General features: G+C 38.9%; 1 protein-coding gene across 9 annotated transcripts in view; it reads left to right on the top strand.

Moving 5' to 3' along the window:
- Positions 1–14,067, top strand: part of LOC102789302 (calcium-activated potassium channel subunit alpha-1a) — a 97,839-nt gene extending 83,772 nt beyond the window's left edge. For 5 of the 9 annotated variants that reach the window (XM_087844702.1, XM_035907854.2, XM_006791121.3 and 2 more), the window contains 8 exons: positions 1,204–1,396; positions 2,328–2,441; positions 2,658–2,750; positions 3,703–3,833; positions 5,007–5,201; positions 6,625–6,743; positions 6,841–7,062; positions 11,919–14,067. In XM_087844702.1, the coding sequence (XP_087700828.1) occupies positions 1,204–1,396; positions 2,328–2,441; positions 2,658–2,750; positions 3,703–3,833; positions 5,007–5,201; positions 6,625–6,743; positions 6,841–7,062; positions 11,919–11,940 (1,089 nt within the window). In that variant the 3' untranslated portion in view covers positions 11,941–14,067. The remainder of the gene's footprint in view (positions 1–1,203; positions 1,397–2,327; positions 2,442–2,657; positions 2,751–3,702; positions 3,834–5,006; positions 5,202–6,624; positions 6,744–6,840; positions 7,063–11,918) is intronic. The other 4 variants (XM_087844705.1, XM_035907855.2, XM_035907853.2 and 1 more) reach the window with 1 other exon arrangement.
- The last annotated feature ends 4,453 nt before the right edge of the window (positions 14,068–18,520 follow it).

The raw sequence follows: 18,520 nt of genomic DNA, 5'->3' as shown, positions 1-18,520 counted from the left end.
ACAAGCTTCAGCGCTGTTCCTTCACCTTTTAAGCCAGATGTCTACTGATTGGCTACAAATTTCAATCAAACGGATAGCAGGTGGCTCACAGCTAAACCTCTGTACCTGAATTGATTATATTGAGGTTATTCTCTCTTTCTGACATCATACAGTGCCAGAAGGGGAAAAAAAGTCAGAAAGCTGAGCACCAAGGGACAGATTTATAAACATGTTGCATCAGCACAAACTGGGTTTAGGTGTAAAAAAAATAATAAAAAATTGTATTGTATTGTTAGTATTTACAAAGAGATAGCAGTGAGAAGATTATGCGTAAGAGGTGACAACTTAAAGACGTATGTTTCTGAGCGTTCCTTCAATAAGATGCAAAATATGGGAGGAGAATCTCCAAAAGTTGATTCTTTTCATCTGGATGTCCACATGAACAGAATCAATCAACAGTGGCTCAAGAGTTGGCCGGAAGGTTGCCGGTTCGAGCCCCAGCTCGGACAGTCTCGGTCGTTGTGTCCTTGGGCAAGACACTTCACCTACCGCCTACTGGTGATGGCCAGAGGGGCCGATGGCGCGATATGGCAGCCTCGCTTCTGTCAGTCTGGCCCAGGGCAGCTGTGGCTACAACTGTAGCTTGTCTCCACCAGTGTGTGAATGTGAGAGTGAATGAATAGTGAAATTGTAAAGCGCTTTGAGGGCCCCGGAAAGCGCTGTATAAATGCAATCCATTATTATTATTATTTACTGCTAATTGCGTTGATATTTAACACAGAAAAAAACACGTCTTAACTTGTGCACTTCATATGAACTGACTGTGCTTGTGTTTATAGGCACAACCATTAAACTAACCACACCCATGAGCACTATGAGGATTTCGCTCACAAGCTTTTTTGTCCCATTTAGTAAATCTGGCCTGAAAAGTCTTAAGCTCGAGCTTACAGTGATTACTTGCATATTCACTGACCTCATTATTTGAAACTTTGTTCATGTTTAATATGAGCATCCACAATTTTTTTTCTTCCACCATTAAAGGACTTTGTGAAAGACATAATTAGCAGTAGCAGCATTTGTCAGGACTCGCTAGCAGCGCGTAGTATAATTTGGAGCATGCACACGAGGCATAAGTTTCGAGTTTGCCTGCCGTTCAAAATTTTGATTTATTTCTTGTACCTTATAGGTGAGATAACAAATTCTCTCCTTCACTGGTTCTCAAAGGGCACACCGTTGAGTAGGGCAGATCTGAGGGCTGTCAACATCAACCTCTGCGACATGTGTGTCATTCTATCAGCCAATCAGAACAATATTGACGATGCATCACTGCAGGACAAAGAATGCATCTTGGCGTCACTCAACATCAAATCTATGCAGTTTGATGACAGCATCGGGGTCTTGCAGGCTAATTCTCAAGGTAAGGAGCGCCCTATCATAGTTCACTGCACTGCCTGGAAGGGACAGGGCCCTGGCACAGAGAATATTCCTCAGTGGGTGCTGCTTGGCTGACCTGGTGTCACTGTGTTTGACAGTAAACCCAGCTGACTATTCCTCAGGTTACTGTAACAACTGGTTTCTTCACAAACTTAATTGGTGGCAACAAGCACAGCTCTGGCACAAGAGATTTGCCTGGCTTGCACATTGTTATTTTTCAATATCTGAGACTACTTTCATAAAACAAATGTGTGCAATGTATTAAAATTGCATGTTATAGCTTTCTAAATGACACTTGAAGCACTCAGTTAGCTTCAGATGGTCTTCAGTAAGGGGCCATTATTTGGCACTGAGAGAAATCCTTTTAGAAACCTTTTGGCCTCGCGACGGGTGGAGGGTGTGGTGGTGGTAGGGTCTCCAACGATTTCATTATTCCTCTAATACATGTATGACCTCGCATGGTGCTGCTTAGTCAGCAGTAAGTGATGGATATCACAACATACCCTATGTATTATACATGCAGCATCACTGATTTAATGTGCTTACTTGTCAGTCTGAGGAAAGCAAGAAATGTCAAGTCAATTTGGATTCAATCTTGCGTCACTGATTTTCTATTTCATGACTCCATATTGTACATGCTTTTTTTTGCATATGTTTGTAAAATGTTTGTCTCCATGCACACACAATCAAAGGGAAATAAAATGAGCTGTTTGTCACATCTATTATATATAAATCAATACTGGCCGTTGTCAAGAATATGGTAACACTGCACTTTACACCTTACTCGCGGCTGCAAATAGATGAAATAACCCCGACATATTAGTTCTGCTGATGTGCATTATCGTAACCTCTAAAATCAAGCACTGAACCTAGTATTAACTGATGTGCTTTGTGTGACATGTATGTCCATTTAGGCTTCACACCACCAGGAATGGATAGATCATCTCCTGAGAATAGTCCAGTCCATGGACTGGTGAGGCAGACCTCTGTCACCACTGGAGCAAATATCCCCATCATAACAGAACTAGGTATGGTTTGCTGCTACGTGTTGATTGATATGCTAGCTCTGCTGTTTTATGTCCTTTTCAGTGTAGTAGTTGTAAACAAATCTCAGAAAACACAAATTATGCAATTAGAGGCTGTCATCACTTGATTAACTGTACTAAAAGTGGAATTTGTTTATGCTTTTGTTTTGTCCCTTGTTGACATGTACCAGTAACTGTTTTTCCTTAACACTTGTCTAGCGCCATTAGCAAAGCCAGGCAAAAAACTGCCTGTGATTTCATTCAGTCAGGATAAAAGCAGTGGGACCAGCATACAAATGATAACTGAGCTGGGTAAGAAGAAGTGCCTCTGTCCTGTACTGCAGTGTTGTAACTGCTGCTGCCTCCATATCAGCTTTCTTTTGATTTCTCGTGCTGCACAAGAGGCTCAGTCCATTCCCATGGCATCACTTTGAGCACATTTTACCCTTGGTTCTGGTTGAAATTGCCTGTCTTGTTTTGGCTCCCTATCTCAAAGCAAAATTTCTCCCTTTTATTTTTCTAAGAATTACAGGGTCTTTGATCCCTCAGAAGTCCTTGTGGCTGTTTTCATAGCATCTTCTGTCGGATCACATTCTCTGGCCCGTGCCCTTCTTTCATCTCAGCCCTGTCGATATGACTGACATTTATTTCTGTCCTCACAGAAGAAGCAGTTCTCCAACTAAATTTTACATCATTACTTTCTTCCAGCTACTGCATGTGTTTTTGTGCTCAAAGACATCTTTAAAGAAGGTTCTGGGGCAATGGAATACTTTCATTTGACTTGACATGCAAGTACAAGTAATTGGAAGTTCTGTCTTGGATTTACAAGACAAACAATGGCATAATGGTGTTACTGATAGTGACCTCAGGAGGACTTTAAGTTAAGGCCTGGAACTTTGACAATATGCATGGTGTCATGAGTGTGCATGAATGGCCTGGATATGGAATGTGGCAGAGGCAAGTTGGCCACAAGGCTGGATACAAACACCAGACACATGTCATTTTAGTTCTTTTAAAGAAACTAAAATGTGGTCCAAATTTGGAACTAAGCAAATGAGGAGAATATGCGAAACTATTCACCAATTTCTAATACAGTCCATATCTGCTGCTACTGACTGTTGTGCACAACCGCTGTATTGTTGTGTCCTCCTCTTCACGTGAATCAAGCATTTGCCATGTTGGACTCAGTGTGCAGTAAAAAAAAACCAACAAAAAAACAAGCTGAACTGAAATAGCTAATAAAATGAACATGTTTACCCCATAGTGAATGACTCGAATGTTCAGTTCCTGGATCAAGATGATGACGACGACCCAGACACAGAGTTGTACCTCACACAGCCTTTTGCCTGTGGGACAGCATTTGCAGTCAGTGTGCTGGATTCCTTAATGAGTGCGGTAAGTCAAAAAATCGAATTTCTAATAACATCTGTCAATTGCAAAATAGGTCAACTAAATAGTCGCGATATTGACTGATATTAGCTATTTACTGATAAATCTGTATCAGCCGTCTTAAGAGCTTGAAAAGAAGAAGATTGGGCTCTTGTTTGTTTCACTTCAGTCCAAGAAGCAAAACGTGGATAATCCCAGGTATTTAAACCCTAATAGGGCTCGGCTAAGCTCATGTGATGATACACATGTGTTCATCTCCAAAGGGGAAACTCCCACTAGGGTTTAAATACCTGGGACTCCTCAAACCTTTTGGTTATGGAACTGAAGAACCCTCTTGGATGAGATGAAATAAAAAATATAACCCTTAATAATGACACATAACAAATGTTTTTTTGTGTTGTGTGTCTAAAAGAAAAAGAATAACCGCTAATATACTGAATTTTTTACTGCCAAATATCGGTATCAGTATTGTATCGGTTTTAAAAATCCTATATTGGCTGAGCTTTACGACTAAATCTAAAAAAATAATAAAAATAATAAAGTAGGCACATTCTGGTCCTCTGTTAAAAGAATGAATGACAAGACTGGAACTTGTACAAGGCATGATGGCTTCATTTGTCTGCCTTTCAGTTTGAGTGAGGTTAGAACAAAGCTGCCTTCAAGTGTGCTCCAGTGTAGACAAAGGTAATGCTACCTAATGGACAGCCCTCATCCATCATCTGAGTCAATAGTGCTGTCAGCAGCCAAGGGAGATGTCACCATGCTGTACAAGCAGGGGGAGACAAGCGACTGCAGTGAAAAGAAAAGGGGAGACATTTGCCCTTGTTAAAATCAGCAAAGCAATAACTGAGGAGGGATTAGAAAGATAACAATTACAGAGAGGAGTATATCTTCAGGTTTAGTGTGTGGTTTATAAAGCGGACTTTTTTCTTTCTTATATAAAGCTAAGTAATAAATCCTTGGACAAGTGTGAACATGGACTCGCTGCTCTGATGGAAGTAGGTGTGTCCTGCAGTAACTGGATTCTCCTGTCTTTTCACTCCATGTTCAGGCCAATGTGATGCGACAGAGCAGGGTTAGATAGCGCCATTCAATCTGCCTGGCACGCTGAGAAGGTTCAGTTGTGACTTTGGGAGTGTTTGCTTAAGGACTCACCCCCCTCTAACTTCATTCCTTCAGACATACTTCAATGATAATATCCTCACCTTGATCCGGACGCTGGTAACGGGCGGGGCGACACCGGAGCTGGAGGGGCTGCTGGCAGAGGAGAATGCATTAAGAGGTGGCTACAGCACACCACAGACCCTGGCAAACAGGGACAGGTGTCGCGTGGCACAGCTGGCCTTGTACGATGGGCCCTTTGCCGACCTCGGGGTAAGTGATTGGTCTTGTCACCTGGGGGCTAAGGACATTTTTGTCAGCTTGCTTTGTGGGAGCTGCTGTTACTGAAGGATGCAGAGTAATAGGGATGGGATGGGGATGTAAAACTGTGTTGAGTGATTGTGACATAGCTGAAATTGTATAATGAATAGAAAATAAAGTTATATTCATCTATAGAATGAGCATCAAATAATTTTGGCATTTATTTAAGATGTTAGTTTTAATAGCATATTGACTGATTGTTAGCACTTACGTAGATGGATCAACCGAAGAGCCAGATGCATTTCTCAGGTTGTGTTTCAGGTCTTTTCTGGATGTTTCCTATTTCTTAAGGACACAGCTTTCACACACTGGTCATCTGCTGTAGATAGATTTTAAAGCCTGCCACTTTTTCTTTTGTCCTCTACTTGTTCAGTTTCCTCAAATTTTTTAAGGACGCACTACACACCATGAGATATACTAAGTTTCAAGCTAATATATTTTGGGAATTTACATTTGTTGGTCCAAAAATACTATGTTTGCTGGTATTTTTCATAAACCCAAATCAACTAAAGACATGGGAACAAATGATGGGTTTTGTGACAGGTTGCTAGTAATGAAGTGACTAAAATTTTAATTTAAAATCTTCTTTTTTTTGTTTTCCTAACTCATCCCGTCTGTTAGGTCCCTTTATTTATGCTTGAATGATTCATATGATTTAAAAAAAAAAAAATCCTCTGACAGTGGTCAGGTACAAGAACTGAACTGAAAATGACTGAAAGCAGCCAATGTCCAAAGAAAAACTAAAAGCCTTCAGAAAGCTTGGAAAGCTATTTCCGAAGACAACTTAAAATTTAGCCTGACTCCTAGGAAGCTAAATATAAACAAAGGAGGGGTGGCTCAAGACTCCTGTACAATACTATAAATGGCAGAACAAAGCTAATGAGCCTAGGAGGCTTCTTTTATTTTGTGCTATGGCTCTCTTAATATTCCCTAATATTCCATGAAATCCATCATTGCTTTACCCTGGTGACTGAATCCTCTAATTGTGGCAGTTCCACTTCAACTGGAATGAGTTAACTGTGTGCTGTAAAATGTTGTTGTTGAATGCTTGTGTTTCTTGTCGAGTTTGTAGAGTTATCTGCTTAATTTCCACGACTTTCTGCTTTATTATCCAGCTGTATCAGATAAAGACGTAATGCTATCACTTTTGATGCTAGAGATCTATTTGGTGATTTTATTTGAGTGTGGTCAGGAGACAGTTTTGTCCTTCATTTAACAGACAACAGTAAACAAAACAAAGAGCATGCAAGGGAAAAGAAAAGACTACGTTGTGTAACACAGATTCTATTTTTCTATGACGTTAATATGTATTTTTAGTGTTGGTTTTACAAAATACAAATTGTGTACTCATCAGTTTTGTGTTGCTCTCTTACAGGATGGTGGTTGTTATGGTGACCTGTTTTGTAAAGCCCTAAAAACTTATAACATGTTGTGTTTTGGCATCTATCGGCTACGAGACGCACATCTAAACACACAAAGCCAGTGTACCAAACGGTATGTGTTCTTGCATTTAACTGAAATCCAAATAATAATAGATTCATGTATTACTTTATTTATAACTGGCCTCACATCTGGTCCCTTTTTCCTCTAGATATGTCATAACCAATCCACCGTATGCATTTGAGCTGGTGCCCTCAGACCTGATATTCTGCCTGATGCAGTTTGACCACAACGCTGGCCAGTCTCGAACCAGCCTCTCCCATTCTTCCCATTCATCCCATTCTTCAAGCAAAAAGAGTTCCTCCGTCCACTCTATCCCCACCACCAACCGCACCAACCGAGCCAAAAGCAGGGACTCGCGAGACAAACAAAAGTATGTGCCCCTCTAAAGCTCTGTGACTGTCTATGTCCGTGACCGGTGCCTGCCGACAGCGTTTGTCTTGTTTGTCCAGACAGACTTTCACACGTCTGAGTGTCAAAGTATGTATGTCCGTCTGACTGTGTATGTATGTGCCACTTTTGTGTTTAACAAAGCATTTTAGTACAGATTGTTTTTCCTCTTTAGCAGGATTGGCTAATATTGCAGGTCAAAGAATAACTGGAACTCCCCTGGACTGAGCATTTTATTTCTGAGTTTCATTCCATCCATTAGCTGTTTTTTCCCCACATTCTTGTGCATTTGAAAGCCAAGAACAGTAGTAACATCCTGACTAGTACACTTTGAGTCAAGTGCAAATATAGATCAGGGTTTCTACAACTAATTCTGTCCAGTTAACCGCTTACCAACTTTTAATTAACTACGAAAGCCTTACCTATACACACAGACCCCTCTCAACCTCCATCTAATGTGGAAGAAAAGGATATTATTATATATGTGACACTGGCAAACACATCATAGAACATGACAAAGTAATTACCCTCAGGGTAGTAAGTGACAAACATTGTACAACCTCCATCTTTCCTTTTTGTTTTGCTAATATCCGGCACCTCTGTGATTATGGCCACCGTCTCTTTCCACTTGTAGCATTCCAAGTTTTGTTTAATTTCGAATTAAAGCTGAAACGTATTGTACTAAACTGCACTTTTAAAATTACATGTCTTAATGTCTCATGTCATGTCAATGAATTCTTGCACATCGTGTCCTCTCAATGCCTTTTGATTTGCGTTAGAAAGGTGCGCTTTTAGTTAAATGTTACTTGCCACCCTGAACTATTAGTTATGTCAAGACAATTTGCAAGCATAAAATGTTACGGTTGTTAATAAAGTTTGACCCGCACAATTTGAATGTCACATTTCAGTTTTATTCTACAATTGTTAAACTTTGTGAAGAGACATTTTCATGTATTATGATTACCACTTTTATTACCAGTAATTAGACTGGTAAACTGAATCAGAATTTCTATGCACCGCTACAAATTGGGCCCGTGACTGCTTAAAGTCAAGGTTCAATAAAGCAGTGAGTACTACACTGTTAGCATACGGCAGCAATAGCTAGCATTTTTTTCTCTACAGAGTATTCGACCTGCAACCAAAGGCGCTGGAATCCTTATATCTTCTTATTGCCTTTGTCTTGATTTCACAATTTAGGTCTTACTTCAGTTTGAAGCCTTACTACACCTGTGGTCTCCACAGATGACACTATAGTTGGTGTGAATCGCTATAGGGAGGTGTTTCTGCTGTGGAAATGTACATGGCATCCTATCTAACTCTTAGCTAGAAGCAGGGATAGTTATTCAAAGTAGATTTCGTACTTCCAGATTTTATTACTTTGGCTAGACTTTCCCAATTCAACATCATGTTCGGGCTTACCAAGTCCCCGACCACATACACTTTTTTCAAGTGATTGATAAGCTGACAGCTTCAACCATAGTGTATTCAAGACACAAGCAGCTGACTGGATGATACCACTTTGATCAGTCATCAATCTTTTATAATGGTACCACGTATACCTACAACCCAGTGTTTAAATATGGCAGTAAGTTTAGATTGTGTAAATAATTCTTCACAGTTGGCCCCAGCCCATTTTTAACAAAAGCAGTGTCCTCAAATGTATTTGGCTTTTCTTTCTCTCGATAACTCTAAAAAGGTAAAGAATCCATTTCCTATCCATAAGCTTTCAACTTGCAATTTGCAATATAGAAACATAACATCTGTAAAGCATTACACTGTACAAGAAGACAGAGCCTCTAAGCTACACTTAGAGTTTCAGGACTTATCTGTACACTATGGTTGTTCTCTATAGGCTGTACCAATGTAGTGCAAGCCTACCAGGTCCCATAATGAAATAATGCCTTTGTTAAGTACACTTAACCTGTACTTTTAGTGCAATATACCCTATTATAATTACACTGTGGTGTCTGGCAGGTGTTTGTTATAGAGTGCCTGCAAGTTGGCATAATGAATCAGGTGAATCATCTAATTAAAGACTGTAAGATGGATATATAAAAGGTTGTTGATTTCTTGGGGTTTTGAAACCAGAGAGGATGGAAACCGAAGACACTTCATCGCATTTGCCATCACAAGTCTTTAGATAATGAGCATTCCCTGTAAATCCTCCTTTATGAGTCGAATAACAGCCATAATTTCCCAAATAAACCATATTATCTGAAACTATTGATTAAAGTCACCAGTTGCATATTTACTGAGTTCACAGACTAATGAAGCTTAGAGCTATTTTACCATGTACATCTATACAACAGGAAGTCTTATTTGGAACCAGGGAAATAATTCCCTGCTGGGCAAAGAACATTAGGACACTTCTGTATCGGCTCCACTTGTCAGGCTCAGGACCGACATCCATCTTTTATACTGTCTATAAGTATGCCTCTGTGCTTCCGAATAACTCATTTTATGTCTTTACTAATGTATGTTGGACCATAAAGTACAGACTTGTTTGAATCACAAAAGCTTGTTTGTGCCATGTGCAGTATTTGTATTTGCATTAATTACTAAATGTTGTTAATCAGGCCTGTCCCCAAGAGTCCTGATGAACCTTAAGTTCATGGGTTCGGTTCATGGGGCCGGTTATATTTATTGAATATATTCCCGGTATGGATGGGGTCTAAGATTGTTTGGTTTACTATAATTGTCTGTCTCTGAGTATATATTGATTACAGGTATCTCAGTATTTTACTGTTATTAACACAGTGAAGGGACTTTGCAGAATTGACAGAGGTATGCATTCTACAAATAATAGCAATATCATAATATTTTCACATTCATTCAAAGGGAATGCTCATGTGTCACAGCTGCTGAATGAACACTACAGGCTTTTTATGGTTAACAATACTGCTCATGCTCAGTTAATATGATGCATTGCACTTTTTTACAGAGATCCATTTAACACACCAGTGTATTCGTTTGATTTAAAAACATCTGACGTGCAGCTGCATGCTGGTATTTCCATCTGAAACTTGGAGATAATTTTTGAAAACTGCTTTAACAATAGGCATGGGAAGATTATGGCTGTCTGACATACATTATTGTGCTGGATGCATAATAATGGCACTTAAAGATATTTTTACATGACCTATGTTGTTTTCCATTATCTTTTTTTGTGATTAGTGGCAACCTACTGTTTAACCTACTCCAAATCCATACGCAATGAGATCATCTGCTGGTTTTATGCCTCCGATCTTCCTGCTCTGCCTTTTCTGTTATTAATGGTCACATTAGTATTTTCCCACTTAGCTTACACGTAGTGTACTACTTTCTCTTTTCAAAGTGCAACAAGGATAAGTAGAGTTGGCCAAGGTATGGAAGTGAATGAATATGCATGATATTACATACTTGCACTGAACACGGTCATGTCCCTGCTGACATGTTGCCCTCTGAATGAAAGCCAAGGAGTTTAGCATTTCCAAATGACTGCTTCAGGAGAGCATGGTTGTGACCTAAGCAGCACAGTTCACAGCGGGTTTGACTGTAGAATGTGTGACTGCAACTGAATGGTTTGATGCTACATTTTACTGTTGTTTAATGTTTTGTTACTGGCACCATGTTTCTGCTGGCACATGTATTAATGCACCACAGTATAACAGCCTTAGGTCATGACCATGGACTTTGCCAAGCAGAGGAATCACATTGTAGAATGTCAGGTTATCTATTTCCTTCTTAACCAAAAAAGTTGCATCAAGCCAAAAGTTTGAAGTCTTTTATAAATAAAAGGTTAGAAAATATACGTATACATATAATAATTATGAAGGTGGAAGTCCTGCATTAACTTGTAATTTGGTAAAGAGATTTTGCTTCACTGGAACTTGCATGTCTTTAGACTCAACAAAGCTGCATGCTTCATGGCAGTATATTTTTTAAAAATGGCCATAAGATGAATGGCATTATGCTACAATCACACTAGGAGACAAAAGTAGAGACAGCAACACAATCTAAATTATTGCAAATGTGCTCGATGAACCTGAGATCTGTTGCCTCCGACCACTCGCCGTCACTTGTCCTCTTTAAAATGAAATTAGTGTGTCAAGATAGCAATCAAACTGCACCAAGAGTCTGCTCTCAGTTTGCAGTTGAATGGCAATTATGTGGGATAAATTAGTGAAAATCACAAATCTTTTGCTACTCTTGTCTACATGCACAGAAACATCTTAAATTCTAACCTAAAGCAGAAATTCCACAAATAGTTGCTATGGGATGGAGATTAAAGTGCAAAATTGCACAGACACTAGGCAACCTTGCTTTCTAGATTAATAAATAGGGCAACAGTTACTTGCAAATATTCACCAATCTGTGTGAGAGTGATTACAGTTATTAGAAGACAGTTTGCCTCCCACCAGGCGATCTGTGCAGTGCCATTGCGTGCAACACCCTCAATCCAGAGGTGGAGGGTGTTGCAAGCTCAGTCGCTGGGCAACCAGTTGGCGACCATGATTACTTGTAATAGACCCCTGACAGCAAAAAAATTAAATCCAATCACTGGGCAAATGCTAATTTCTCCTAATCAGAAGGAGGTTGCTGTCCTATTTTTACACTAGCGTGATTGAAATATTAGAGAGGGAGGTAAAAACATAATGAGTGATATTTTCCCACCACTAAAAACTCACCGTGGAGCTTAAAATACCTTCGTAAAGCAACAATTTAGGCAAAACATATTTTAAAATGTTATTAGTGCATGTAAAAATACATCATATTAATGCAAAATATTTGACCTCCATGTAGCATTAACTGTCTGATGTCCTCCCTTCTTGTCTTTGTATGATTTTGACTCTTTCTCAGAAAAGACATGGTTTACAGATGAGCAACAGAATACCCACCAGAGGACCATAAAGCTCAAGCCTGTGAATACTCTCGCCGTCAATCACATCAGTCGATATACTGTACATCCGCAAGCAGCTTGATTCCACCCATCAGAGAAGCAGAGCACAAGCGCCGAGTTCTGGACGCGTGCTGGTTATTGGACTCCTAGAAGACTGTCCGGAATCTGAGATATCGCCTCATCTGCAAACGCAAATCATCATTTTTTTCATCGTATAAGGCGAACATGTACTGCTTTCGTCACCTCTGCAGCAAGTTTATTTTACGTAATCTTCATTAAAGACAATCGTTGTCAAATATCACAGTCACTCAGCTATTAGTTTGCACAGCTAACCTTTAGCAGTGGCCAGACTCCATGACTTTTTTGTTTTATTTTGGGGAATGATGGTCACGTCAACAAGAAAAGCAATGTTAAAAAAAAAGAATAACTACTTCTAATACTGCTAAAAAGGGTGTTTATTAGGATAAATGGATCAAGTTTTGCAATTGTAAAAGTTGCCTTCTTAGCTGTGTATGAACAACTACTACTACTTCTGCATTTACGTTAACCAATGTTGCAGAGTTAGTCTGTACAGTATGTTTAAAATGTGTATTTTACACCCAGCTGCAACCCCACCACAATGGCATTGTTAGTGACTGACTCTCAGTGATTCCTTTGCCATTTGGAGCTAATTCACAACATTTGTGACAGTTACGACGGCCAGTGTCCATATGTAAATGGCATTTGGGTCCAGCCTTATCTGAATCCATTTATGTTTGTCTTATTTTTTTTTTTGCCTTTTTTCAGGTGTTATAAATGTTTTCACGTTGCTATTTCAAGTTGTCCAAAACCCCGGAAGTGTTAACAAGTATCTGCATCTGCAAAATTTCTTTTTGTTTTTAATAGCCAAATATGATAGAGCTGTTTTTTGTTGTTTTTGTTGTTAAATTATAAAACAACCAAAAATCCAAAAGTTTGTTCATTTATCCATTTACTTAAGTTACTATAAACAGCTAAGCCAAATGCTATGACCATATATGATATACTTGTAGGTAAGATGAATGTAAAAGCCACATATCGCATAAAGTGGGCATCATTTAAGTCCTCCTTTGGCTGTAAGCACTGCCTGACACAGGATTGTCTTGGAGGCCATTAAGCAACTTGTATGTTCTCCATGACCAATCTTAATGCCATAAACAGACATGATTTTTGTTGATGCATGAAGAACAGCTCTATCATAAAAAAAAAAATCTGCATTTTTGGCTATTTGTTTTTTTTGGAATACTTTCTGTTTTGTTTACCTCCTCAATGACTGATTACATATCTTGCATATCCAAAGCACCAATCATTTGTTTCTGTTTGGAAGCACAGAATAATGTGTGTGGTGTTATTAATCATGTCTTATTTTAATAATGAATCACAGCTATACTGGCACTGTTGTCACTTTACTTTAGGATCAATGAGGGGGAAGGAAAGGTTTAAAAAAAAGAGCAAAGAAAAGCACATATTGCTCCGTTAATTTCTCGATCCATATATGATACATAACAGTCCAGCCTAGGATTCATGTTGGATGTAAAATGAGAGAGGTTGTGACATTTTTACTGGCACAGAGGAAACCCAAGCTGTCCATCCCTCAGTGCCAGTAATGTGCCAGGCAGTGCTGAAGCCAATGGAGGACTCTAGGAAGACCCACTGCTGCGAAAAGAGGCTTCTAGTTTAGCATTCTTAAAAATTCACTGGAGATAGCTACGACTGTCGCAAACAGTCTGAGAAGTCTTAAAACTTTTTTTCTTCTAAATCCATCCATCATCAAGAGCAACGCCTGAAAGCAATTCAGTTGTATGTAAATGTGTAAAGCTTAATGTGAAGTATTTTTTTCTAGTGTTTTCTCATTTGACAGTACCTGTGGGGTTGAGAGACATTCAACATTGCAGTCTAGTCTGTATTATTTTGTGCTTCTTTTTTTTTTTTTTAGCACATCGACAATGCCAGTGCTAAGTTGATATTTCTGACTATGTCATCATACACAATAATAAAAACTGTTTATTGTCTTGTACAAATAGCCTTGTATATAAATTGTACATGATTTCATTTTGTATTTTCACAAATTAAAAGCAGATGTATTGTGTTCTATAATATGTCTTGTCTCTTTATTTTCTCAGATCTTAAAAGGATGTTAACGATGTTTTACACACACGCGCGCACCCCAAAAAGGAGAAAAAAAATTACACTCTTTGATAACGCTGCACAATTTTGGATCACGTGACACAGAACACCTCGTTGTACCCTCTTGGATAATGGCTGATGTAAAAACACACTCCACATTCTCACCTGAGGGATGGAGAGAGCCCATCATCGTGCTTGTTAACGATTTTTACACAGCATGGCTCTGTGGGAGACTGTCAGCATGCCAATAATATTTACAGTCTAACACCTCGCAGAGAGGCCGCTGATTTCCCTTATCCTCCTGCCAACAGCAGTGTCACCTCTTCTTAGTAAACAAACACGCCTAACTATCGAACTAAAAACAGTCTATGACCACTATACATGTGTATTATTTACAAAGCAGTGATTTACTGTGTCAAATTATAAATGAGCCGACACTTTTTACATTATCAGCTATTATTGCACAAAAGTCCCCCCAGCACAGCCGACTAGCTTGAGAATTTACAGAAGGTCAAAAACTGATATTTGACCTGCTATAAAATCTAAATATTGTATATTAGGTTTTTTACACCCTTACTAAAGTGCCTCAGATCTCATGACATTTATAATCAAAGTTTCCAAATATTAACCTTTCACTGTGATTCCCGATCATTTCATTTAATGCTGTTTTAATTCGCAAACGTTGTGTCTATTTTTAGGAGGAAAATCTACATGATTTTAAACTACGATCATCAACAGCATTAATGTTGTAGCAGAAACCAGAAAACCTTCAGCTTTCCTCTATTCTGAGTCAGTACTACTCCATCCCAATCTCATTAATAATTACAGATGTGATACTTCATTACTTGGAATCAAATACTTTACAGATAATGTTGATTGATTAAAAAATATATAAATGCTAAATTTGGGGTTAAAACACTAAAAGTTAAGTTTTGAGTTTTGTGCCTCTCCTAAATCACATGACATTGCTGATTTGTGTCACAAAAAAGTGAATAGTTGTTACATAGTCAGGTTTGTGACAGAGAGAGGAAAGTAACACAATTGTACTGTAAAATATTCCATTTTTATATGCACTATTAAAATATTTTTCTTTTTTTTATTTTAAAAGGGCAAATATTTTGAAAAAACCCAAAATAATAATACATTCTCACTACCAGTATAGCTGAAATTTTGGTGACTGTGTTTCTGTGTAAATGTCAATTTAAAAAATGGTCAGTTGTCTTAAATAGTATAAGTAGCTCCAGCTGGAGGCACTGAGAAAGCTCGCTTACAAAAACATGTCTTTAAGACAGATTTAAAGGACGGCGATAGGAAGCTCACCAATCTGACCTCCTGGGGGAAGCTGTTTAAGAGAGGGGGTGCCCTAACAAAAAAAAATCTTGAGATTGTGGGACAGTAAGGTTAAAGCTACTTTTGGCTGCTCCCTTGGCAGATTTTTACACTGGATGCCCTTCCTGTGCAACTTCGTGGAATCGAACCATATTGTGCTTGTTATTGGAAGGTGTAAACTATTACTGTTAAAAAAAAAAATCCCATTAAAATAAATGAACTACCAAAAAAGCAAATGATCACAGAGATGCAGAGATATGATGTAAATCTATTCGCATTAAAGAAATACCTTGACTGAAACTTTGCTATGCTGTGAGTGCATAAGCCTATTCACAAACACACACTCAGCAACACAGAAATCCACTGTAGCCTCTGAGGACAACTCTTGTCCAGCTGTACGGGTGATAATAGTTTCCATGACAATGCAGCACTCCAAGTGCATCAATGCCAGCTCGGATAAACAGTGATCCTTTACCAAAACAAGGGGGTCATTACGGCAGCTTGTCAAATCAATGTTGAGAGTGTCCTGCCTGATTAAGGCGTCCCCTCTCAGTCCTGACACAGTGTCAATACTGGCTGGCCTGTGGCGGCACACTCCCATGATTGGACTGAAATGCCTATCAGTCAGGCAGCTGAGCTGGACTAATGATTCCCTGTGCTGCCTATTAGAGGGACATGACAATTTAATCCTGTGGGCCAGGCAAGGAAAAAGTGACCTTGGTGCTTTATATTGAGACTGAGGTAAATTGACAAGAGCAGATAAATCTTTACCTTGGGCTATTAACAGAATTAAAGAACAACAAAGGCAGAAGGTTCTCTCTTTTCTTGTTCTCTTTGCTCCTGACTTTCAAAACCTTCCACTCCTCAAAATTTAAAAATAATCTAGCGAAAACCAATCGTGGTTCCGCAAAACTTTTCAAATTTGTAGGACTATACTTTTACAATGTATTTCCACTATACAAAGGCGCAATCGAACCAAAGCTTGGAACAACAAAAAGTCAAATAAACGCCACAGTCTGAATTCTTCTATGCTTTGCTGTCAAGCTGGAACATTGAAAGTGGATATTGCTTGAAGCTCAAGGTTTTTCAGATGTTCAAAGCCATTCCAGCATGGCCCCGGGGCAAGGTATATTGCCTTGGACATCTATCTTAAGGCTATGAGAACATTGTCTACATGGTTGGAAAAAAGCCATGTGTTTACACAGATGTTTCAAGCTTTTAGCACACAGATCTTCCTGTACTGAGCCTCACCACCATCCTTTGTGCCAAGGGACATATACATTTTGCATTAGTTTACCCTTTGATACAGAAATGAAAGGGGGCAGGGGAGCTTGCAGACTTAAGCGCAGAGTCAGAAACAAAGTAAAGATTCTCTGCACAGAATTGGCTTTAAATTAAAAAGAAAAAAAACCTTTGCTGTTAACATTACAGGTGGCATTTCTTCATCTGTTCCTCGTTTTTTTTAATATAGCTGCTTTGATGTGGCCTGTACACAAAGACAAAACAACATGCCTTTCCACATTTCTCCAGCAAAAACAGAAAACAAGCGGCAAAAAGATAAGAATTTCATCCCTGTTGCGAGGATAGATCAACGGCACTGGGAGGCTATTTGCCTGCAAGGCACAGCTGTAACACTGACCCTTTATGTTTCCTCTAAAGGTCAACATTTCCTTTCTTTTGTTTCACTCCATGCATGCATAAATCAAAGCTCTTGGCTATTTTTTAAGTTTGAAGTGGGAAATATCATTGAATAAAAGCAAAATAAATCCTACATAAATATTACAGCTTTAATGAAAGATAAAGGAAAAGACCATGTGGATATTTTGTCAATAAATTACGCATTAATCAATTTTTGTTCTTTGGTTTGAGATATTGCACAAAATCCCCACGTACCAGAAAATGTGCATTAGAGGAAAACACTTTGTAAAGCACCTGAATGGATCTCCTGTACGCTGTAAGCATTTATTAAATCACAATGCCGACCTTCATCGGGGATGTAGGCAGCATCTCCACATACTCCATGCACGTTGCTTGATTTGCAAAATAGGAGCTTGTTGCAAATGTCATTTGTTTCCATATTAGCAATCAAACTCTCCCATATTTACTGTGCTAAATTATACTTTTGCCCATTTAAATCACCTTCTCTTTTACTTCCATGCAAAGAAATTAGCAATAACAAACAGCAAACAGATGGCAAATCCCATAACATCACTACTCAGCCCAAGTTGTAAACATGATTTACAATTTGCGCAATATTATTTACTGTGATTCATGTTTCTGTCAGTTCCACACTGGAGGTTAATAGAAATGCCAGCAAGCTTGCTGATTTACTTAGTAAAATTTTCATCTCAAGGTTCAGGTTCAGAAGATTGGAGTCAGAGAGAGTTACAGGATTCATGCATTATGCAGAAGAAGCACGACCTTCAGCCATCACAGTCTTCTCTATATATCACACTGGGCTTGACCCTCCCAAGGCCAGAAGGAGCATTTGATATATTTAACCACTACAGCCATTAAATTACTCACATTCTTTATAAGCTGAGCCCATTTTATACTGCCAGCAACATGAAGGCAGTATCATTCTGATTAAAACTGGTTTTACACTTTGTATTTGCCTTTTACCGTGGGCGATGCTTCAGCAATGAGGACGACACTGATAAGTCAAAGGCAAACGAATCAACAAATAAATCTCTTGCATGGCCCTTCTGATTTTTATGCTTCACATTATGGCTTTGCCATATGTTGGCCATATGTCGAAATAAAGAAGAACTCTGCTCCTGCTATTTGATACAGAACACTTCATGAAATGATAGGAAATAAAGTGCTGTTTTAGAGTATGAGGTCCATTTTAATATAATTGGCTTTAGAATTATTTATAACATTAATTGCCACATTATCGACTTGCTGTCAGCTCCTTGGGCCCGTGGTCCATTCTTCTTCACAGAGAGCGCTAGCTCAGCCTAAAGTAGACAGACAAGCTAATTATACCATCTTTCCTCTCAATGATAAATGCCACTAATGTGAATCTGGCCTAGAAATAAGACTCCTTAGTCACCTCAGCTACAATAGTCTCTCACTATGTCCAGGA

This window comes from Neolamprologus brichardi, chromosome 8, assembly GCF_056152115.1.
Source record: "Neolamprologus brichardi isolate AB-2024 chromosome 8, ASM5615211v1, whole genome shotgun sequence".
Taxonomy (NCBI): Eukaryota; Metazoa; Chordata; class Actinopteri; order Cichliformes; family Cichlidae; genus Neolamprologus; species Neolamprologus brichardi.
Note: the sequence above shows the minus strand (reverse complement) of the source record. Positions and strands in the feature narration are given on the sequence as shown.